Raw genomic sequence first — 25,002 nt, 5'->3', positions numbered from 1 at the left:
TGGTATCACTTACCTATGCAGGGCCTGTTGTGGAGGTCATAAAAACATTGCCTAAGAAATGTGCATGGAAAGAAGAAAGGCTAAGATAGAGAATGGGAGTGATATCTTCTAAGTTAGAGAATGGGAGTGATACCACAAGAGCTTTAAGCAACTTTGCAAAAAGGCGGAATTCAACCAGTAGAGCGTCAGGAGAAAGACCAATGAATCGAGCATGAACAATATTCGCTGCAAATAAAAACACAAACACATTAGCTGCTGCCTTTTAAAATGTTGCAAATGTATTTTATCTTGGAGATTGGCTTACATTAGTTCTTGAATCTTCGCTTCCAATTTTGGAGCATCAGCTCCACAAAATTCAAAAATCTGTTCACAAATACACAAGGGGAAATATGTATTGGTTTAAATATTTGCAAAGATGTTAAAGCTTTGAGTTTTGTTCCTGTTAAATTATCCTCTACTCATTTCCGTTGTCCGAAAGATACTTAAAATATAAATACACATTTAACACATTAAACTCATGATGTTTCAATTACTTGGCAACTTTTCAAAAATCGTTTATGCTAATGTTTTGTCAGATTTATATAATTCTTCACAGTAGTCTTCTAAACCGAACTCTAAAACATATAGTGTGTTAGAAATGAGAAAACTCAATCACTGAAACCTTTCAGAGCCTTTATACATTGGTCTTAAGGACTTGTTAATTCATACACGATTTCTTGAAATCAAATGAGACATAATTTCCCATGCGCTGACCTTTGCATAGGTCATAGTATTATAAACAACTGATTCTAAGAAGCGCATATTCTTTTCAAATTGTCGCATCTCTGTCTCAGGATACATCTCATAGTGGATGGTATATTTTATTTGGAACCCTTTACAGTGGTATGTAATATAATAGTGCATCTGTCAATGTGCAACTTAGATTTGATGAAATATGGAAGTTTAAGACCCTTACCATGCATTATCACGTTAGTACCACTTGTATGATGTGCTTGCAGAGAAGGCAGAATGTGGGTTAACTGAGGACAGGATTAGCTGAAGATCTGAGTTTCTAGTGAGGGAGGTTTCAGCTGCCCGAAATGGTGTTAGGACTTTGGGACAAGGGTTGGAAAGTTCTAGAACAACTTCAATGCTCAGTGTCTAGCAGAGAAGAAACCATCCCTGATTCTAATGATTCTGCTTCCCCAGGCAGCAGCATTCTATCTGGGTGCTGCCTGTGAGCATCATGGTTCATTCTATTTCTTGAAAGTATACCCCAGACTTGTGACTCCATCTTGATCCCATTTTCACTTACCGGCTTGCTCATGAATCCACTTCCATTACAGCAAAATGCTCTTTTGAGTCTCGAGAATAGGGTTACCTAAGTGTGGGTGCAGAATTTCATGATTTATCTGAGTTGCCTGGTTTGTACCCATTTCCTCTATAAATAGTTCTCGTGGCATTGGCTGGTGGGGAGGAAGGTGTCAGAAAGGATCTACAAAATGTTTCACTTCTAAGAGTCAGGTGGCAGGTGGATGGTATCTATAAGCATGAAGGGAGTTTTTAAATCTTCTGAGCCCAGGGCAGGTCACAAGACAAGAACCCCTGGCAGGAACATAGGCAGGGTGTGGCCACCTGAATGACCAGATTTGGCCAACAGTTTTCCGAAGTGATTTGATCAATTTATATTCCCCCAGCAGAGGATGAACGTTCTGGGTGTTATATGCTTGACAACACTTGGTATTGTCCATTCTTTTTTATGTTAGCCATCCTGGTAGCTTTAGGGGACATTAAATTTGTCACCAAATTCCATGGATTTTATCTCATGAACTTTCCCTTGAACTTACTTAAGCAACAGCGTATGAACTGTCTGTCTCCAGTCTTATGTCCCTTAGTTCCCTTCCCCCTTGAAGATCAAAACCACAAATCTAGTCTTTGTAAAATTCTTCAATGTTTCTTCACCACCATAAAATCCAAAGTCCTACAGGGATTCCTTGATTTTGTCCTATCTACCTCACTGAAACTGAATCTACCTCACTGTCCTATCTACCTCACTGAAACTCTGACCTCTAGCAATACATTACAATTGGATTCACTTACTTATCTAATTTAACAAATCTTTAATAAGCGTCCACTCTGAGCCAGACATTGTAAACATGCCAGACAAAAGTCCCCTCTGGAGTTCACATTCTAGTGATAGCTTTGTACTAATGTATTGTCATTGAAAAATTCCCGATACATACCCACACTATTTTGTAACTACCACATCTTCCCTTCTTTCTCACCTGTTAGTTTTAACCATCCTTCAAGATTTAACTCATGAAGTCTCTGTGATCTCCTAGAACTGGGGCATTCCACTACTCAAGAATTGATTCTGTTACGTCGTCTCCTGCAGCTGACCAAAGGTGGGGACTCCGCCTCGTGTTTTCCCTCCATACTTCTAGCATCTAGCTAGGAACCTTATATGGAGTGGGTGCTCTGTTAATGGTTTTAGGTCTGATGTGAGCTGAGCTAAGCTGATTTCTGGTCACTGAAGTACAAGTCCAAGACTCTGGGTAGTGTTACATTTCAGAGACCAGATGTTACCCATTTTCTTCTTTGTCCAGTTTGCCAAAAGCAAATGTGAGGTGTTTCTCTGTCTAGCATGGGGCTTGGTATACAGGAGCTTCATATGTGTAATTAGTGAATGAGGAGCAGCTCAGTGGTAAGAGCTTATGGATAAGTAGCTTTCTTTTGAAGAGATACACACACAAGGAAACTAGCATATAATTTCTGCTTAGAATGTTTTCTCATTTTAATCTAAATGTTTGGCCGTGTCTCTCAAAGCCATGCTACACTGTGAGGGATTAGGAAGCAATGTTTACTTCTCTCTCCTCAATGCCTTCAGGTTATAAGCACTGCCGTTACCACCCCCCCCACCCCCACCCCATGACTGCTAATGAAAATGACAAGCTCCAGTTTACCGAGCCCAGTGGGATATGGGGCGGGGGGCGGGGGTCTACATGCATTTCAGAACCAACGATGCCCAATAGTTACTTAAAAAAATCTTTCATTATGAACTTCTTTTTAAAAAGATTTTATTTTGAAGTAATCTCAGTGCCCAACGTGGGGCTCTAACTCCCAACTCTGAGATCAAGAGTCACACAGTCCACCAACTGAACCAGCCAGGCGCCCCTTATTATGAACATTTTCAAACACACACACACAGAAAGAGAGTAATAAAGTGACTCCCTACCCGCCATTGACCCATCACCCAGGTCCAACCAGAGGCATTTTTTCCCCCCAAAGACAATCACCTATAAAAAGAATATTACTATTCCTGAGAAAATACAAAAGATCCAAAGACAAGGGTCTCTTCCTAACAAATGAACTTCTGAGAGTACCAATTAAGGAGTTTAATGATGTATTCATAGAATAATTATAATAAAATACTTCGGACATTTGATAGGCAATGTGGTTAAGTGAATACTGAAGTTAGGTTTGGACCAGCGGACTGAAAGCTTGCCAATTTTCCAGACTTCTTGACTGAGTTAAAAACAAACACAGAATCCTCAAAGCAACAATAACAACACAAACAAAAGAGCCCAAACCACCAACCAACACAAGACACTTTTTTGGGAGAAGGCTGTAGCAATGTGCATACATACAATATAATTTCATTAGCTGTAATAGTATGATGTTCCTTTTCTTCCTTACAAAGGGCTTGCTACGGCATTAAATCTTATTAGTGAGATGGGAGGAATATGTCTAGCAAGAGAACAGTGAAAAGCACCTCTACCTGCTGAGAACTGGACGGTATTAATTACTTTTTGATCCCATCTTTGCTTCTTTCTCTGATTCAACCAGACCCATGCCTTGCCCTGAATCAACCTCATCACAGTGCAGGTGTTTGCACACTTCCCCCTGGACTTTCACAAGGCCACTGTAGGGCAGGCTTTGCAAATGCAAGCAGCTCAGTTGTGGTTTTTGGAGGTTAGCAAAGTCAAACCAAGAAGGCAGGGCCTCTTAGAAACAGTCTGTTTTGAACAGCTTGAATTTATATGCATTTGGATTCAAGATGAAAGCAATCTATTATCTCTTTTTTTTTTTTTTTTTGAAGCTACACTGGCCTTCTTCTCAATTTGTTCCAACAGTGAGATTTCAAGAAAGCACGAATTTGGTTTCGTTTTCTTAGAGCTGGCTTAGAAACTCTGGCTGCACACCTGTTTCTTACGCACGAGTGGCATAAATACCATTTTTCTTCTTCTATATTGGAGGTTGACAAACTTTTTTTTGGAAAGGGCCCGATGCCTGTTTTAGGCTTTGCAGGCCATATCCTGTGTGTTGAAACTCCTCAGCTCTACTACATATAGTGTGATAGTAGTCAAAGGCAATATTTAAACAAATGGACATGACGGCGTTCCAGTAACACTTTATTTCCAAAAGCTGGTGGAGGGTCAGATTTGACCCTGGGGCCACGGTGTGCCAAGCCTTAGCCTACTGCCATCAGTTGAAGGTGTTGAGCATACACGTGAAGCTGCCTGAGAACTCCTCTCTCAGTACAATGTGGTTTTCTGTTGGAGGGAGAAAGGGCCATGAGTCTAATGTTGTGGGAATTTATCCGAAGCCACACTGAGAATCGTGAAAAGCGATTTTGGACTCTGCCGTAACAGATGTCATTGTGCCCGTTACCAGAAGTATAGGATGAAAACTTGTTCATGGGGATAATAATGGTTTCGGAGCCATTCTCTTCAAGGACCTATACTCCTATTCTCATGTTCCCACTGGAAGATCTGCTCAACGGTCCAATACTGGGAAATCCCTTTACTGACTTCTCCCCAGCTTGAGGTGAATATATCAGTTGAGCCTAGATAAAGGAATGAGTTCATGATTATCCTCTCCCTTTCTGGGGGCGTTCTGCCCAAGGAACATGTCTGCTCTCCTCCTACTGTCCTTCCTTTTCTAGATAGCACCTCTGAAGCAGGCCTCATGTAGGTCTTGATGGCTATCATCACCCCGTTCCTCACTTTTGGAGCATGACAGTTGTGAGAAGCAGCACTATCCCCCACCTAGGTGGGTAAGTTTCTCCTCCGCAGTCCAAAACTCTCTCTTAGATGGGCCATCTCAAAGTCTAGGCTTCAAGGGAACAGGAGAAAGTCTGCTGACACGAGCCTAAGCCATGTTCTGTAATTAGCACAATTTAGTGTTACTACAACTTACAATAAAGGTGCTATTTGGATTTTCCCCAGGACTCTGTGTAAGAAGAACTAACACAGGCAGGCCTGGTTCCTTATTTCTCACTTGTCTCCAAGGGAACCATGAATGATCCTTCATCAGTGCTCCAGAGAATATGTACCCTCCCCCCACCGAAGTATCCTTTGTATCAATAATTGCTGATTTTGTTATATATATCTGGAGTGATGGACCAGGCCATGCTGGCTTGCTTGGCATACACATCAATATTGATTACGTGCACCTGGTTTTATTGTTGGGGTCCTAGTCTCCATTGTCAGAGGTAGTTGTGTAGCAATGGTTGCTTAGCAAGATGTGTCTACATGGCCAGTCCCCACACAAAGGCCTCAGACCCTGAAAGTCAAAAGCATCCCTAGGCAGAAACAGTCCACAGATGTCCTTGAAGTTCACTACTAAAGAGAGAGCACTCCTATGTGTCCCCAGCCAAGGAAGAACATCAGAAGCTTGTGCTGGACCTTTCCAGACTCTACCAATGCGTATCCTTTTCCTGATATTTTTGCTCTGTATCTTCTGTTGTAATAAATCTTAGCTATAAGTATAACCTCCTGTTGAGTCTTGTAAGTCTTTCTGGCTGATCACTGAATGAAGTACTCTTACATTTCAATGATTTAAAATTTAGAGGGCAGGGCTAGGAGGAGGATGTAAACTTTAAGGGGTTCCCAGAACTCAGTAACTAAGATAAATAATATTTTAATAAATATTTTAAAAGTCAAACATTAATGCAAAAAATCCATCATGAACAAAATATCAAAAATTCAAATAAAGACAGGTTTCCACCCTATACTTGCAATCACCCGCCTCACTCTAATCCCTGCCCTGGAGACAAGAGGAGTACAAGTAATTACTGCCTTTGAATTGCAAATACGTAGAGCAGTATCTTTAGCAATGGTGCTAAATGGTGATAAATGCTTGCTGCTTGGCTCTCTCTTTCTTTCCCTCTATCTCACTTAGTTCTTGCCCCTCCCAGTCAATTAATCTCTGTTGATGTCTCAGCTGCTTATGGGGCTGACATATAACCCCTTCGGGGACCTAGACCCTACGGGAGAGTGCTTTCATTTTCCCTCAGGTAGAAACCCTCTGTGTCGTAACACCATCCTGAACAGGTTGAATATCCCTGGGTAGAAAACTCTTCAATGCTAAAATGACTTAGCTTAAATGGATATTGCAGTTATTCAAAGAGTTTTAGAGGTCTCTCCTAACCACTGCTTCCAAATTTCTATTTATTCATAGATTCTTTTTAATTTTATTTTTTTAAGATTATTTATTTATTTATTTGACAGACGGAGATCACAAGTAGGCAGAGAAGCAGGCAGAGAGAGAGGGGAAGCAGGCTCCCCACCGAGCAGAGAGCCCGATGCAGGGGCTTGATCCCAGGACCCTGAGACCATGACCTGAGTCCAAGGCAGAGGCTTTAACCCACTGAGCCACCCAGGTGCCCCTATTCATAGATTTTCAAGGAGATGGGGCACAGACAGATTCTGGGGCTCTAGCACTTAAATAACCTTATTTTATAATATGTACCAAGTCCAGTGCTAAAGCACTTTTATATACATTATCACAAGTTTTCATGACAACAGTTCAAAGATACAGGATACAGTCCCCATTTCAAAGAGAGGGAAACCGAACTCAAGGTGGAGAAGGCACATTCTCAGGGTCACCCAATAATAAAAGGCAGACCTGGGGTTCAACCCACAGGTGCCTGACTCCAGAGACAGCAAAAACTAGCCACAGACATTCTTTTGGGCAGTCAAGTACTATTTTTTATGAACTTGAACAGTGAGCATTTGGGAGGGTGATTCTCCAAGGACCACCATCCTCCTCACGTTCTAATATCTCACTCATTGTCCCTGCCTGGCTCTCGGAAGAAACCAATCCTGTCCTCTCTTGAGCACCCCATGGTGCTGCCCCTTGGGGATTCTTTTCATCTTTATATCTACCTGAAGGAGGGAGCTCACTGAAATGACTTCTATGACCTGAGCAGGAGCCCTGCTGTTCACAGGCACAGGGACAGGAACTTGCCCCCCACTCAATGTGAGCATAGGAGCTCTCAGTTCTTCTGAATTATTCATTCGTAAACAGCTCACTTATTAGCATCTATGCTCCTATATCCTATGGCTCTTATGAGTAGATTAAAGTGTTCTGAGAAGCTATTTATTCTCATATCAAAAAAATGAAAGACGGAACAAATTTCTGATGTTGGCCCATGTTTAAGCAGTTGGCCAAGAGTTGCTAAATCTTTGTTACTCTTCCTTTCTGCTATTCCACTGATATGTCAGCATTGGTCTGGAATCAACGTTATTAAGCCAGGGGATCTACTGATGGGCTTCAGAGGCTCAATGAAGAACTAGTATCATATGTACATTGCAGTTTATGTATTTTTCTATTTATAATAGAATACACTATAATATTCTAGTTAAAAAAAAAATCAGCCAAGGTTTTGGATGGCCCCTCTGAAAGACACTGCAGATTTTTATTTATTTATTTTTTTTAAACAATAGTTAATCTTACTGGAACAGGATGTGGATGTCCCAGGTGAAAACATGAAGGAATACAGCAGGAAGAAACAACCCTACCTTATTTATTACCTAGAATTTGCTTTCATTGTCTTTTGCGCCAACACTGTGAAATAATTACAACTATTGTTTATAGTGCATCCCTGCTAGGGGGCCATCTAAATCTTCCTGGAAACTTCCAGCAACACATAATGCCTCTTGTCTACTGAGACCCTGAGTCATTGTTATGTAGCTTTATCTGCTTCCTTTTTTAAAGTTTTATTTGTTTATATTTTATGTATCTTGAAATAGTTGAAATGAGCTAGAATCAAGGGCAAGATAAAGTAACAAAACCATTCAAGTATGATTCAGTATGGAGATGGCAATTAGGGAATGCCAGGAAACTGCAGATAAGGGGGAGGCTGTTGTATTGAGTAAAGGAAGTAATCTTGAGATTATTGGCAGCAATCAAAAAAGAGAAACCCAGGGGATTCCCTAAACCATCTGATCTAATGCAAGGGAGAGGACCATATTTTTGAGGGCAGCAAACATTTTCCTAACTCTTTTCTATGAGGAATTATCACAGGGCTTTTTATACAGTGTACATTTTAAAAGGCATAATGGATCGTGGCTTTTTGCCAGACATTTTACCAGAAATGTGAGTACCTTTCTTATAACATCCCTTAATAGAAACTGGATTCTAGGCTTTTTTTTTTTTTTTTAATGCTACATAAATGCTATTTAACTGCTTTCCTAAGTCAATTTTTAGTTGCACTGTCCCAGATGAGAGAGAGATGGAAGTGGTCTCAAAGAAGTGAACTTCATCTTTTTCCACTCCAAGGAGAACAATGAATGTCATTGGCAGCTTTCCTAGTCAGTTCTATTGAGAGAGGAGGGAAATTCACATAGACTGGTCCTTTTGCACTGTTATGCCCAATTTTCTCTGGTTCCAGTGATTTTCCTGTACAGACCATTACAGGATAGAACTCGGGGGCATTTCAGAGGTCTCAGGTTTTGACTGCAGCTCTGGATGCAATGGAAGAGGTGGGGGACCCTCCAGAAGCCCTACACGGATCTCAGATATGAAACACTGGGGATTGAGTCAAAGAGGTAAAGGGATTTGTAATACCGTGTCTTTAGGATTTCTGCCCCATATTTTTTCTGCTGTTGTCTTTTGCACAGATTGTTATTACTTGTCAAATGGAAGCCAGCATTGCCAATCTTCTCTGCAGGTTTTCAAATGATATCTAAATAGTCATACCCAAGGATGACTCTTTCTGGACATATGATCATACATAACAAAGTTTAGAAGTAGACTTATTTGTATATTATGACATGAATGATCTCAAGTTGTTGTTTTTAAAATAACTCCATAACCAAGATGCTAAGTTAGTAATATTCAATGAGACCCTCAATTCTCAAGAACATTTCTTGGGACATGGGTATCCATGTTATAATCAGAGGCTGGCTAACTCTGGAATTAAAATAGAGGGAGGCAGGTCAGCTTAATGCATAGTGTCATCGATTCAGTTAATTTTCTTTTCCATCAGCTAACTGGCATAAAACTCAAATTTGAGATACTTCATGATGCCTAGAATGCAGACATTTTGTTCCAACCATTCAAAAGGGATCCGTACCCTATAGAAACCAGTTTAGAAAAACTTAATGTAAGAGGTCACCCCGCCCCTAACTGAGAGTTCTTCTACTTCCATATAGAACTGAGACCAAGCAGGGCCAAGCCTTTCCTCAAAAGCGTAGCTATGGATTTGCTCAAGAGCTTAGACACACAGTCAGCTGAGCACCCAAAGTTTTGTTTCATAAAATGGAGAGCAAACTGCTGGGTTGCTAGAAACCTTAAGCAGTATCATCTGCAGAAGAGATGAAACCAGAAAGCTGTTCTGGGCTGAAGAGAAACCCTCCCTGAGTCAGACTGGTATGAGGACAGAATGAGGAGGGGAGGGAGAGCTGGCAGTGGGTTGCAGGCCAAAGACAGCAGCTTTCATTTACTCTTTCATTTGTTCATTTGCTCACGAATCAAACATGAAATGAGTATTTTCTACCCAGGGGGGATTCTTCTACATACTGACATCAACTTCCCCAGGAGCTTGGAATAGTATGACAAAAATACATGAAGTTAAGGTCTGCGTCAAACAGAAATGGGCTTAGAAAAGTAGATTGGGTCAAAATTGTGAACAAACTTGAATGTCAGACTTGAATATGAGGGTTCAGTCTTGATTTTGCAGACAGTGGAGGGGAAGGGCATCCAATTTTAAGTAAGAGAATGACAGACATGGAGCTGTGCCACGATCTATTTAGGAAGGAAAACAGAGCTATGGTGTGAACCTGGGGTTGAGGAGGGTGATCACACTTGTTTATGTTAAAGGCAGTTATAACTGGAATTATAAGTAGGGATGAAATTACTAAAGGAGAAGTAGAAGAAGGGGAAAGAGAACCTTCGTAAACACTTATATTTTAGGACAGTAGGAGATAAGCCAGAGGAGAGCTGGGGGAAAGGATCAGGCATAGATGCCAAAAGAGGAGGGGGTTCTAGAATATAGAGCCTAATCAGTTAATGGTACTTTTGTGCAATCAAGGAACACAAGGGTTGAGAAATGGCTATTTGAATGAGATGCTGGAAGATCCTTTGTGACTTTTTAAAAGAGCAGATGAAGGAATAAATTATAAATGAGAATTGAAGGCAGCAAATATTTCTACTTTTTCAAGAGTTAGGTCATGAATAGTCTGAGAGAACATTGATTTTTTTGTCATTAGAAATTTTTTGGTTGCAAGTGACAGCAAAAGCAAGGTTTACATAACTAAAGAATCTGCAGCGGTAGTTCAGGCTTCAGGCATGGACAGCTTCAGGGTTCAATCAACGCCACGGGTATTTCTGGTCTGAATTTGCTCTTTTGATATACGGTGGCTTCTTTTTCAAGATCCCTGTGGAGGCAAGCTAGTTGTATACCATTAGCCTCACATTTCCCCAAGTTCAAATCCAGTGAAATAGAAAAAGAAAGCCTTTTACTTAGCTACTTAAGCAAAGTCTTACAATTAGTTCTGGTTGGGCTTGGATTGGCTTGACTGGAGTCAAGGGGCTATTCTTGATGGGGGATGGAGTTCACTCATAAGTCTAGGCCTGGAGATGGAGCCCTAAGGAAGTACATGGATCAAGAATGAGGAAGAGCATGGTTCCCTGGAGGAAAATCAAACAACTCTTGATAGAGAATGAAGAATGGCAGTTGGTAGCAAAAACGAGTGTCCAAACACCAGGTCTAAAAGAAGGTAGCTGATTGATCGAGGACTGGAGCACAAGGGAGGGAATGCAATCAAGGTATGATGGATGAAATCCATTTCAAAAGAAGGAAGTGTTTTCACTTCTGAGATGGAAGAGAAGAAGATAAAAAATGGCACAGAAACAATCTGATCTATGGGGGACAGGGAGTTGGGGATACGTGGGCTCAATAGTTTCAATTTTCAAGTAAACACTCAAGAGAGGGAATAGGTAGTGTTAATTCTTTTTGAAGAATACCCAACAAATAGAAGCTAAAAATGAAATTCCATAGCTAGCCTACCAACTGCTTTCACTTTTTATATTGTAGACACAATCTTCCCCAAAGTTTAAGCCTGAATATTTTTGCTTTACATATGTTCTTCCTAACACTTTTAATCGCACACACTTTCATACAGTAGATGTATCACAAATCACTTAGCAGTCTACTAGAAAAGACATTGAGCTTGCTTTTGTATTTTGTTAGAAGTAATGCTACAATTACTATACACTTAGGGGCTTATTTTTCCTTGAGGTATTTCTGTAGCAAAGGTTTCCACAGATGGATAATGGTGTGAAAGGGAATCAACAGTTTATTTCTCTTAAGCATGTTGCAAAGCTGCTTTTCATAAGGTCTGTATAATTGTCAATGCTCCCAGCCATATGTGGAATTACCACTTTCATCACACGTGAAATATTTCAGACATTTTATTTCATTAATACCTTTGTGATAACAACTACTGTAACGTGCTTAGCACTTACGCATGTCAGGATGGGTCTACAAACTTGAGTCATGTTAATTCATTTAATTCTCCCAACACCCTTTGAGGGGAGAAACTGAATGATCTTTGTTTCTACAGATGAGGAAATTAAGATCAAAGAGGTTTTTAAGTAAAGAGCTACTAAGTGGTAGATCAGGTATTTGAACCACAGAAACCTATATCCCAAGCCCACATGCTTAACTACTAGGCTCTACTGCCTTGTGATTGTCTTTGATTAATATTTCCCCAAGTATTGCCAACAATTTGTATACATTTATGTGAGAATTTCATCATGTCATTTTCTGTAAGTTTCTTTTTTGATGGTTCTGCCCCATCAAAAGGGATAAGATAGGGACAATCGTGAGATATTTCTTACGGATTTGGATATCTCAGATGGTCTGAATGGGAATATTTATTACAATTCATGCATTTTTTTGTACTCCTTCCCAATATGGAAAGTTCAGAAACTAAGAATTCCATTGCTAAATATTAAAAATAAATGCAGTTGTTTCATCCATCCTGGATACACCAGGCCTTTTTTTAGATTCTGATGATTCTATAAGTCAACTCTGCCAGTTACCATGGAAACATACCTTCTGGGCCTTCTTGAACATCTGAAATGTGGGTATGGCTTTGACATGATAAATTTGGGCCAAGTCCTGGGAAAGGAAAGAAATGGCATGCAATCACAATTTTGGTATCCTCACTCTACACTGAGCCCAGAACTTGGTGACTTCTCAGGAGGCATGTCTGAAAGACCAGGGACAGCTAAGACTTGGTAGATTCTCTTGCCAAGGAATGTCAAAGCTTCTAGGAATGCTACCATAGAAAATCGTTGCTCTCTGAATTCCTGAGCTTTCTCCTCTCAGGGCCCTGGGAGAGGGCTGAGAAATGGAGGCCAAAATAGAACAGATGCCAAAGGACTAAATGAACTCTATTTAAAAGAACTTGTGAAAGATTGCAGGGGGACCCCAGCTGAACCCAATATGGAGACAGCACATTGTAAAGATAAAGAAGAGTAGAGGTACCTTTACAGAGCACACTTGAGACATGGGTGATAATACTGGTCTCGCAGTTTCAGTTAGGGTTTATATGTCTCTTTCTTTTAGGCCTTACTCCCCCCTTCACTGCCTGTGTTTGTGAAAGATGAATCCAAAGTCAAGAAAATATGTCAGAATTGCAATTGTTATAATCCATTACAATCTGCTTTCAAATGTCAGTTTTTGTTTATCTTGTTCAAAAGTCAAAAGAAAGTTAGCCACTCACAGGATCAACAGAAATGGACTTCTCTCTCTAACATACATATCATTTTATGGGGTGAATCCCTCCCCTGCCACCTATCACACACAGACACACACACGCACACACATAGACCCACACACGTTAAATTACAATTTTCATGACCACAGCAATGACAACTAATAAATAAATGACTGTTAAAGAAAACTGTGCATTTTGTTTCACCTGAAAAGGGAAAGGGCTATCATCAAAAAGGCAGCCAATAACATGTGTTAGGGAGGATGTGGAGAAACATGGAGAGCCCTCACGCACTGCTGGTGGAAATATAAAATGGCGCAGCTGCCTTAGAAAATGTTTTGCCAGTTTCCCAAAAAGTCAAACATAGAGTTACAATATATGGCAACAAATCTAGTACCCCTAGATAGGTACTCAAGAGAAATGCAAATATAGACATACATGTTATACTATCATTACTCATAATAGTCAAAAGGTGCAAACAACCCAAAAGTCCATCAACAGCTGAACGGCTAAATAAAAGGTGGTGTAGCCATATGACAGAATATTATTCAGCAATGAAAAAGAATGTTGATAACACGCTAGAATATAGAGGAACCTTGAAAACTCATTCTAAGTGAAAGAAGCTTATCATAAATGACCACCTGTTCGATGATTCCCTTTATATGAAATGTTCAGAATAAGCAAATGTAGAGACAGAATATAGACTTATGGTTGCCCAGAGTTGGGAGAGAAGGAACTGGGGGTGACCACTAGAACCTCCAAAGTGTTTTTTGTTTTGTTTTGTTTTTGGGGGTGGTGAAATGTTCTAGAATTGATGACAGTGATGGTTGCATAACTCTGTGAATATAAGAAAGGACACACAGATAATGATCCTGGGTGTATTCTGAATGCACAATATATGATTCACCTTCAAGGGCAATTAAACACTGTAACACCTTGATGAAGTTTGAAGGAAATGGAGAAATGGAACTTCTATTATGTTCTGGGAACTATGTCATATATCTTATGTATTTCGTCTCATTTTATATTGTTAAATTTTATTTGCCCTGTTTTACAGATGAAGAAAATGAATTTATAAGTGATAAGAAGTCACAAAACTTTTAAAGAAAAGGATAGGTGCATAACAGATTTTTTGTTATTCTAAAGCTCAGATTTAATCCAGTATGGCCAAAGATCACTTGTTACTATTTTTTTCTGAGTTATAAATGGACAAATATTAGGAAGAATAATTTTTCAGATACTTTGTGTATACCAATAAGGCATATTTTGACTGAGGACATGAGGCTGATTATTTTGGGGTGGGGGGTGAGGAAAGAAGGCTCTAAGGGGAGAAATGAAGGAAGGATTTCTTGGAATTCCTGTGATGTTTAAAAAAACCAACAAAAAGCACAAGATATATCAAGAGGAAAGCAAGGTATATTAATTAAAATGTCTGTAATGCATCGAGTAAAGTTTTAGTAATTGATTAATAATTTACTATAAGGGTAAAAACCACTTTTCACCTTGAGCGCAATACCACCCAACTAGTATTGTCTGTGTAGAGCAATTCTGCTCAGCGGGATTCTGGGGCAGAGCTGAGAGCAAGTGGAGAAAAATGTTGGGAAGTCTGCCATAGTATGGTAGAGGAGGGGACAGCAAGAGAGTCACCTACTTTCTCACATACTTTTTTTTTTTTAAAGATTTTATTTATTTACTTGACAGAGAGAGAAATCACAAGTAGGCAGAGAGGCAGACAGAGAGAGAGGAGTAAGCAGGCTCCCTGCAGGGCAGAGAACCCAATGCGGGGCTCAATCCCAGGACCCTGAGATCATGACCCGAGCCAAAGGCAGTGGCTTAATCCACTGAGCCACCCAGGCGCCCCTTTCTCACATACTTTAAAATTAATACAAAACATATAAGCACATTATGAGGAAGTTTACTACCAATTATCAGAAAAAAATCACGAAATTCTACTCGACTTAAAATTGACTATATAATCACTGAGACCACTGAAATAGGACTATCAAAGACATGGCATTTGGATTTTATGTATCCCCATGGAAGGATCTAAGATTCTTACCTGAGAATCATCCACATCCACATTAGCAAACATTACATTTCGGTACTGCAGAGACATTGCCTTCAAAATAAAGGAATAAATATTCCCTATTAGCTTAGCATTAATACTAAATCACACATGAGAATTACACACTTGTCTCTTGGCAAAAACAAACCACGAACAAAAAGACTGTTCCAGAGAGCTGAGCATCCCTCTGGCATTTCACTACTGCCTGGAACTTAGAGCACGAGAGTCAAATATGGGATGATACCAAGGTCAAGCCAAGATCACTGGCAGAATCAGAGTTTAAAGAACCATACTGGAGATCAGAGTTTCAAAGCTGGGGAGGAAGCGAAGAAATCATGACATGTGGGTCCAGATCTACTCTGCAGGGTGAAGGGACAGAGGAAAGCAGCAGCTCTCTTCTGCTTCTGGTTTGTTCTGAAAGCATCTTTGGCAGCAGTGGTGACAGCGGTGTTGATAAGGGTCTGGGAATAGTGGATGCAGTGGTAGCCTATAAACGGCACCCCTTGCGTTTTTCTTTTCTTTTCTTTTCAGACAGCTGTGTTCATACTTCAAGGACACTTAATAGCATCTGGATTTGTCTGCTTTAACATCATATCTCAGGCACTTCCAGTGACCTATTTCAAATGGGACCTCTCTCTGATGGGATGAGGTGTCCAGAGACAATGGAAACTCTTCTGTTGTAGGGATTCTCTCCAGCTGTTGTCTGGGCGTTGTGACCGCAGTGGGAGTTCTTTCTTCGGTGGCCCATCAAGGTTGTGAAAATGGGGAAAAAACTCTCAGATAACAGAGTATTTTTCAGACAGAAGAGAAGCTGATTTTGGTCAGTAGCATCTCTGTGCCTTATAGGAAAATGGGATTGCCCATGAACTCTTGGGCAATTAAGTTGTACTTCAAAGTTTGAAGATATGTGGATGTTCCCCAGTAGGAGTCATGGGAATGAGTTTGACCTATGTGGACATCTAACTGTATTTATGAAGTTTTCAGAGCCTGTCAGGAAATGGACAGGGTTATGGAAGTTGCCATTTTTGCATCAAGTAGTATGTATACATGTGATAAGATATGGGTTCTTTGCTAGGTTGGATTCCCCTATGGACACTGCCTTCCTTCATTATCCCATTCCATCCACCTGTGATCCCATCCCCACCCCCAACTACTCTGCCTTCTACTCTGTCCTTCCTCGTATGTAGTCTGCTACTATTTGGTTACCTATTCCGTTGATCTTAGCTCTAAAATATCTCCTGAATTTGATCTTCCCTTCTTTCTCCAAAACCACTGCCCTAGTTTTGGAAAACCTATCATTGAGACTGTTGTCACCTTGGGTTACCTGCTTTCAGTCTTTCTCATCCATTTGTGTATAGCACGGCTAAAAATATTCTCTACACTCTCCATCTGACCACAGCAGAACCCTTTTTAAAATTCTTCTGTTTTGACTATCTACAGAAACTCATTAAATTATAATACAAGGTCCTTCTTGATTTGGCCTCAATTTTTTGTTTGAAGTTCATTTGTCACCATGCCTCCGTGTACACTGTAAATATGCCTCACAGACTATTTTGTTTTTCCATGATCATACCAAGAAATTTCTCTACAAATATATAACTTCTCCTTTCTCCTGAAAATCCTCTTTTCAGGATGATCCTCTTCACCCAGGGTCAGCAAACTGCACCCCATAGAACAAAGCCAGCTCTCCACATGGTCTTATAAATTAAGTCATATCAGAACACGATTTGCCTGATCATTTGTACATTGCCACTGGATGCTTCTGCACTACAACAGTGAAGCTGAGTAGTTATCACAGAGACCCAGGGCCTGCAAATTTGAAAATATTGACTGTCTTGTCCTTGACAGAAGTTTAGCTGGCTAACTTCCTTTCCACCTTCCTGCAGAGCCTGGAAGGAAAAGAGGTAAATATTTCTTGGGCTCCCCCGCAGATAGAGTTCTGGATCCAAGAGTGATTTTTCTCATGAGATACATGCAGGAGAGAAATGGAAGATGGAAGTGAGACAGTAGCTACGTTCATCTTGTCTTTGGATGTTCCTGCCGGAAAGTAAGACTATGGGAAGTGAACAGTAGCTACTTTCGTCTTGTCTTTGGATGTTCCTGCCGGTAAGTAAGACTATGTGGTTTTTGCTGGAGGCAGCAGCAGAAACCAGACTCAGGCACTGGTGCCCAGACATCAGCTTCCTGGACATCCAGAGGCACTTGTGACAGCAGGAGCCTCATGATTCTGGTTCTGATTCCCAACTGATGCTTATTGTCATTTTGTTTTCTCCTTCCAGGAAAGGGGGGTGGCCTCCCATCCCCCTCTCACTTCCGATTATGGCCAAGTTAGGATCCTCAAAGGGGGGTATGTGGTGTTTCGAGAGAATCATTCATGGAACCTATTAATCTAATCTTTCGATAATTTTTTTTGAGCTTTTGTATTTGAGTTTATTCTTCACTTAACTTTTAAAACACTACTATAGTTGAATATTAAAACAAAAACAATAGCAAGTAGTGAGCTATGATTATAGTCCTTCACTCATTCACTACCGCACATAAAATGCCAGCAGTGTTATTCACTGGCCCCATTAAGAGGTCTGACACTGAACACCACCCCCAGGATGATGTTCATCATCCTCATATGCTTCCCCATTGTAATGACGCCATCTTTACTGATTTGGATCAAAGTCCACCAGTTCTACCTGGTCCATTTCATCAGTCTCTTCTACTTCCTTCCTCTCAGGTAGGAGTTTTTCCAGCAAAGAGAGTTTATCAGGAGACAGAAAGCCATTCTCAGGAAAGTTTACCTTAAATTTGATGATGAGGCGACCCTTCTCATATGGTCTACGATAAATTGGCATGCTTTCATTTAGCACACACTTGATATCTCCATGCTTGACAATTTGACCTGGATGAGAGGTGATGACAATGGTTCGGTTGTCAAGAGTAGATATTGGCTTTTGAAAACCACACAGTGCTTCAACCAGCTGTATGTCCATACACATGAAAAGGTCTTCTCCTCGCCCAGTTAAAAACAGCATGGTCCTTCTGATCTAAAACAATGATAATATCTCCTGGTTCCAGTCCTGGTTCTTGGTCTCCTTCACCATGGAATGTTATCTTCCGGCCATCTTTCATGCTTTTGTCAATATGAACTTCTAGAATCTTCTTCTCTCGAAGTATCTTCCTTCTATTGCAGCTTTTACATCTATCTTTAGGACTGATCCGTTCCCCATGGCCCTGGCACTCCATGCACAGAGACTGAATTTGCTGAACCATGCCAGGTCCTATCTGATGAATTCTTATTTGCATTCCAGTACCTCAGCAATTGGGACAACACTCAACTGCTCCTTTCTTATCACCTCGGCCTTCACATTTATTGCACATCACATTCTTTTGCAGCGCTAGTTTTCTTGTTGCACCATTATATAAATCTTCTAAGGTTACTGAGAGCTGATGCACAACATTTTTACCTCTCCTTTCTCTCTGCATTCTTCCTCCTCCTCCAAAAAACATATCAAAGATGTCCATGGAGGAGCCAAAACCACCACCAGCTCCACCTTCTTTAATTGCCTGTTCACCTCCTTTGTCATATAATTCCCTTTTCTTTGCATCAGAGAGTACTTCATAAGCTTGAGAAATCTGTTTAAACTTCTCTCCTTCATTTGGATTCTTATCAGGGTGGTACTTCAAGGCCAGAATCCTGTAGGCCTTTTTCAGTTCTTCTTGGGTGGCATTGGGTTTGACTCCCAAAACATCATAGTAAGTGGTTTCTTTCAACATTTTCTACAGCCGGTGAGAGGGCCAAGGCCGATGTGGGGGAGCAGGAAGGAGCGCGTTGCTGGGTGCAGCTCGGGTAGCCGCCGCTCCTCCACGTCTCACCGAGTGTTCTGGAAAGTTCCTGTAATCTTTCAATAATTTTAAAAGTAATTAATTCCTTGTATTAAAATTCTTTTCTGTTTAGTTTGGTTTCTGTTGCCTGCTTTGATCTCTGACTAGTAAAGTAACCTAGAGTAAGTAAAGCCCTTTCTCCACCCCCTTACATACTAGAAGTTTTAAAAAATTACGCACATGGTACTTGAATAATTATCATGCAAAATTTCAAATCTTACAAGAAAGATAAAGGAATCCCTTTTGCTGAAAAAAAAACTTCTTTGATATGCATCTTTGTTTCCCTTTTCTCTACATATTATATGTGTGTTTATATATATACACGTACATGTATGTGTCTGTTTTACATAAATGGGACCATCCTAGATACATTTTTCCATACTGTACTCTTATCACTTAATACTACATTGTCTTGGAGACAATGTCACCATTCCATATGGGTCTACTTGATTCTTTTTAACATCTGGACAGTCTTTCAGTATGAATTTGCCAAAATTTATTTATTTATTTATTTATTTTATTTCTTATTTTTTATAAACATATAATGTATTTTTATCCCCAGGGGTACAGGTCTGTGAAACGCCAGGTTTACACACTTCACAGCGCTCACCATAGCACATACCCTCCCCAATATCCATAACCTCCCTCCCCCTATCCCAACCCCACCTCCCCCCAGCAACCCCCAGTGATTAAGAGTCACTTATGGTTTGTCTCCCTCCCAATCCCATCTTGTTTCATTTATTCTTCTCCTATCCCCCTAACCCCCCATGTTGCATCTCCATATCCTCATATCAGGGAGATCATATGATAGTTGTCTTTCTCCAATTGACTTATTTCACTAAGCATGATACCCTCTAGTTCCATCTATGTTGTCGCAAATGGCAAGATTTCAACAGATCTGTCCATCTGTCCATCAACAGATGAATGGATAAAGAAGTTGTGGTATATATACACAATGGAATACTATGCAGCCATCAAAAGAAATGCCAAAATTTATTTTAAAACTATATTTGCATTAATCTGGACTCCACCAGGAAACAGATGGTACATTCAAATTAGGATCATTTGGGGAGTTTATCTCCAAAAGGCTAACTAGATCTATAAAAGTAGGAATGGGTATTGGAAGAGCTACAAGAGCCTGGACAAAACTATGGCAGAGCTGTTATTGCCCTTAGGGCAAAGGTATGAAGAGAGGAGTTACTAAGCCTTCACATTCATTGCACTGCCTGGAAATGTCACATGTTGGCTGTAGGAATTTGATCAGTTTTGACTGTGTGGCATGTGAATATATTTATAATCTGGAAACTGAATACTGAACATTTTCTTTCTTCAAGTTTTGAGTGTCAGAATAAAGATGCCCATGAGATAATAAAATGTTTCCTCTGTATAGTCCAATAATTTTTAGGCACAGAATGGATGTTGGGATGTCATGTAGCCAATTTCTGTACTTGGATATAGGTTGTTTTTTTTTTTTTTTAAGATTTTATTTATTTATTTGACAGAGAGAGAGATCACAAGTAGGCAGAGAGGCAGGCAGAGAGAGAGAGGAGGAAGCAGGCTCCCTGTGGAGCAGAGAGCCCAATGTGGGGCTCAATCCCAGGACCCTGAGATCATGACCTGAACTGAAGGCAGAGGCTTAACCCACTGAGCCACTCAGGCACCCCTATAGGTTTGTTTTTTAAATCAATGTCAAAGGTTGTGACTGTGGTTAGAATGAATTCAGGCAGATTCAAGACACTACAACAAAACGTATGATGTACTATATGCCGGCAAAATGAACATTAAAAAAAAAAAAAAAAAAAGAACAGGGAAACAAAAAGAAATTTAAATTAAAAAAAAACAACAGTTCAAACTGAAATGTTAGAAACCTTGCTGAAAAGAAACCAGAGTATAATCAGTCATGTAGAGAAATCAAAACTTCTTTAAATTTGAAGAAATATTTCACAAAATTGACCATAAGTGTGAAACTTCTCCAAGATAAGGAGAAATGAAAATGCCCTGAAGTTCTTTCTGTGGCATGTGACACCAAAAATAAATAAAATGGTGAAAACTTTTAAATGGAGCAATAAGGAAATTTACCAGATGAAACAATGTATAGACATTAAAGTTATAATCTGGAGACCCTACAAAAAGGTGAATGAATGTGTACATGGAAAAAAGACCCAAATAAAATTATATGGTTATAACTGACTAGAATATTTTACTAAAATAGTTTATAAAGTAGAAAGGACATGAAAGTATATGTAAGACATAAGTTCTGATAATAGACTTGGATGGGAGAAATCTATTCTTTTATATTATAGTTAAAAACAAGTATCATATTTTTTTCATAAACTGTTCCAATATTTAGAAGTTCTGAACTCTGGAACTTTGGCAAAATGTCATTATTATGAATAATCCATTCATTTGTACCACTGTACCCTTTTGCTCATCTGGATGCTGCTTGCAGAATTAGCCATAGATAAATAGTATTAATCTTCTAGTGTGTATACTTATGATCTTATTAGATCTTGGTATGTTATCATCAGGATAATCAGGAAGCTTCAAAAAACTATGATTCCATATGGCTTATAAGTGCAAACTTTTTAAGATTGAGAAAATTATTAGGGGATTTAAAATTCCTTCAAAAACTGGGAAATATGTACAGGTGATACTTACATGAACAAGAGGACAAATCTTTTGGCAAGGACCACACCATTTTGCTGAGAATTCAACCACCACAAGTTTGTTTCCGGCAGCGTTCAAAAACGTTTTTAATTCATCCTGTGACCAGAGCATAAATGAAATGTGCATAATCACTGCATTTCATAAAACTTCCAGATAATAATGACACTTCAGTTCTTGAAAACCTTAACGAGATACCACACCCTATCATTCTCCAGGAGAAACACTTTTCCTAGAAGTCCCTGTGGTCACATATATTTAACTTTCTAAGTATACATAAGTGACCCATAAATCTGAAAAAAGTGATTAGGAGTGTATTTACCAAGTGGTGGTTCTTAATGGTAGGTTACCTCTGGGGAGAAGTAAGATTGACCAATGAAAGATAAGGGGTGGAAGGTAGTGGTGGACAGTTGTTCAAGGTGGACATCTATATTTGACTTTTTTAACAAGGACCCAAACATGCATTAATAGTGAAATTTAAAAGAAGGAAGAGAAGTCTAACACCTTGAATCCATTTCTTGTTTTTGTTTTGTTTTGCTTTGGGAGGTAATCATTACCAAAGCTGTAGTCAAACCATACATTTAAAGATTTGACATTCTTCTGAGAATCTGCAGTGATTTTCCCATCAGCTGTCCAGATCATTTAAGTAAAGGTTTCCCTTTCTAAAACCTCAGGTCATTTTTATCATAACTTCTTTGGCTTCTGACCAGGCACCTGGCAAGTACTCATAGAGTTGATGAATGATTTGTTTAGTTGATGAATGATTTGCTAATATACAGTGTTCATATATTATTTATTTTTCTTTTCCTTTTCTCACTGGAATAGCAATGACAATAGTAGCTAATTTACTCTGCACCTGGTGTCCTCTTCCTTAATGTTTACTACCACCCTCTGGAATGGGTATTAGTTTTATCTCCATTTTGCAGATAGAATCAAACAAAAGGTTATTCACTTTCTTCCAGTCAACCAGCTGCTTGGGACTGCTAACCTAAGCAGCCTAATCCACAATCCCTTCCCCTAAGCACTACACAAAATCATCTCCTGAGTTCTTTCTAGTCATGGGGTTCTCTCTCCCTCTCACTGGCCCGAATTCTATCACATACTCATCCCTGGACCGATCATTAAGATGGGGAATGGATCAAATCCAGCAGGGCCTATCACTGGAATTAGGAATGGGGTTAATTCCATACAAATGGCATACTGCTCTGTAATGGGGGAATCTTGACAATTATATTGCCATTTGATTTAGGTTCAGGCAGATGAAACAGATGACTGAAGGAAGATATGCTCTCTTTTTGTACCCATATTCCTCTAGGATGGGGGGTTACTTAACTCTTCAAAGAGCTAGGCCAAGCTTCCATTTCTCACTTGCTTCTGAAATTATATAGTAGGTGTCATCCTCACAAGCCCTCAACACCCTCACTTCTCAGCAGATGCTAAGGTGTAAACTGGCCTAGCTGGATCCATGAATTTGACTTGGCTAAGTCTTCTGAAGGGAATACCCCCATAGGATACACACCGACTCACAAGTACTTATTAAGACTGATGTTATGCCAAGTAATGGACACACTGCTGGGATACAGCTTGTGCAAAAACAAAACAAAACAAAAAAAAAACACAAAAACCCAGAAAACATTTTCCTGCCTCTGTGGAGCTTATTTATTTATTTATTTTAGGAGATTTATTTTTTGTTTAAGATTTTATTTATTTATTTGACAGAGAGATAGAGAGAGCCAGAGAGCACAAGCAGAGGGAGAGGAAGAAGCAGGTTCCTCACTGAGCAGGGAGCCTGACTGGGGGCTCGACGGGGGGCTTGATCCCAGGACCCTGATCATGACCTGAGCTGGAGGCAGGTGCTTAACAATCTGAGCCACCCAGGTGCCCCTGGAGCTTATGTTTAGAGGCAGAAGCTGATGGTAAGATCAATAAGTAAAATCTGCTCTGTGCTATTAATCATTGTTAATAAAGAAAGGAGAAAGATAATGCCAAAAGGAAGGAAATGAGCTATAGTCTAGGTGGCCAAGGTTCACCTCGAATAGAAGGGGACATTCGGATACAGATGTGAAGGGGACGACAGGCCCTCAGAAGAGGTCTCTGAGGAGGAGATGGAGAGGGCATCTCACAGGGCTAGTGAAACCCTGGGTTATTCTGTGAGATTCCCAGAAAATAAAAAAAGGAAGTACCACATGCATTAGCAAATGTGTGCTATTTTAAAACATTTTCTTATAGCAAGTCTACATGGCAATGTCTTCTTTCAATCTGGTTAGCCTCATTTTTTGAACTTATATATAGCTGCATTTGGGGAAAATGTCAAAAGTGTAAGTCAGAGGGTACTGATGGATAGCAGGCCCAAGCCCTATGCCTCCCCCCTTCCCTCCAAGTCCAAGTCTAACAGGGCTTGGCATCAGAATGTCTGGGTTCTAAGGCCCACTTCCCTCCTAAATGGTGTAGAACCTTAACCACTCTTAAATTTCTTCTTAATAAATAAATAAAGAACTCTCCCTGGCCTATCCATAGATTTTGATTTTTTGTGTCAGTAAAACTGGACAATGGATAGAAAGTGGCTTTATAAAATACCACCTAAGGAATTGTTGACACTGTTGGCTGTCATTTTTCTTACCCTATTCCATAGGCACATCTGAGGTTTCTATTTTCTAGAATAAGAGAAATATTTTCATAGATTGTTCCAGGTACAACTAAGGTGGAATCAGTGGGATCAGGTACAGGACAGGATGTGTTAGGAGTTGGTCTGGATTCAGCTAGAGTCAGAGGAAGAAATAAGAATCAGAGAGGAACAAAACCCTTCCGATCGATTTGTTGCTTGGCTACTCTCTAGATAGTGCCATCTCTCGAGCACGAAAAAAGAGAGCAAGACTTAAAAAAAAAAAAAAAATCTCCCCTTGCTACAGAGCAGGGAAGGAATACTAATAGAGGAAATCATTCCTAAAGGTTTATCAAATCTGTTCTCAAGGTTGTCTCTTTTGAAATATCAGTGAAGTCATATAAATACTTGCCATGTCTTTAATAATCTGAACCATGATTTCCTGGAAATTGCTGACGACACCTGCCTGTTGGTTCAGTTGGCTCACAGTAGCAGTCTTTCATGAAAGGATCCTAGCTGGAATAGAAGGGTAACTTCTCTATGACATCATTAAACATAACATCTCAGAACCCAGAACTTCGGCAGACTTGAAGTGAATTTCACTTTTATGTTATGACTAAGTAGTCAATGTGTGGTCAGCCAAGAGCCAGCCAACTGCAGGCCTTGTGTGTAGACTCAATAATCAGTCTTTCTACTTTTGATCTTCTGCCATCTATTTCCACCACCCCTCTTCCTTCTCCACCCCCTGCAACCACCAAATGAGAAATAAGCAAGCTAATATTAAATAGATGAGACTATTTTCAGTTAGG

The 25,002-nt window shown here is 39.9% G+C and overlaps 1 protein-coding gene and 1 pseudogene across 1 annotated transcript; both read right to left on the bottom strand.

The window, feature by feature from the left end:
- Nucleotides 1-300: 300 nt before the first annotated feature.
- On the bottom strand, nt 301-24,629 carry TXNDC8 (thioredoxin domain containing 8). Its single transcript, XM_046023351.1, has 5 exons — nt 24,606-24,629; nt 21,586-21,690; nt 15,049-15,108; nt 12,326-12,391; nt 301-363 (listed from the first exon to the last, which is right to left on the bottom strand). The coding sequence occupies exons 1-5, from the start codon at nt 24,627-24,629 to the stop codon at nt 301-303; spliced, it is 318 nt and encodes a 105-aa protein (XP_045879307.1).
- Nucleotides 17,476-18,819, bottom strand: LOC123953269 (annotated as a pseudogene).
- Nucleotides 24,630-25,002: the final 373 nt, after the last annotated feature.

This window comes from Meles meles, chromosome 11 (genome assembly GCF_922984935.1).
Source record: "Meles meles chromosome 11, mMelMel3.1 paternal haplotype, whole genome shotgun sequence".
Lineage (NCBI taxonomy): Eukaryota > Metazoa > Chordata > Mammalia > Carnivora > Mustelidae > Meles > Meles meles.
The sequence above is the reverse complement of the archived record's forward strand: the minus strand, read 5'-3'. Positions and strand labels throughout refer to the sequence as shown.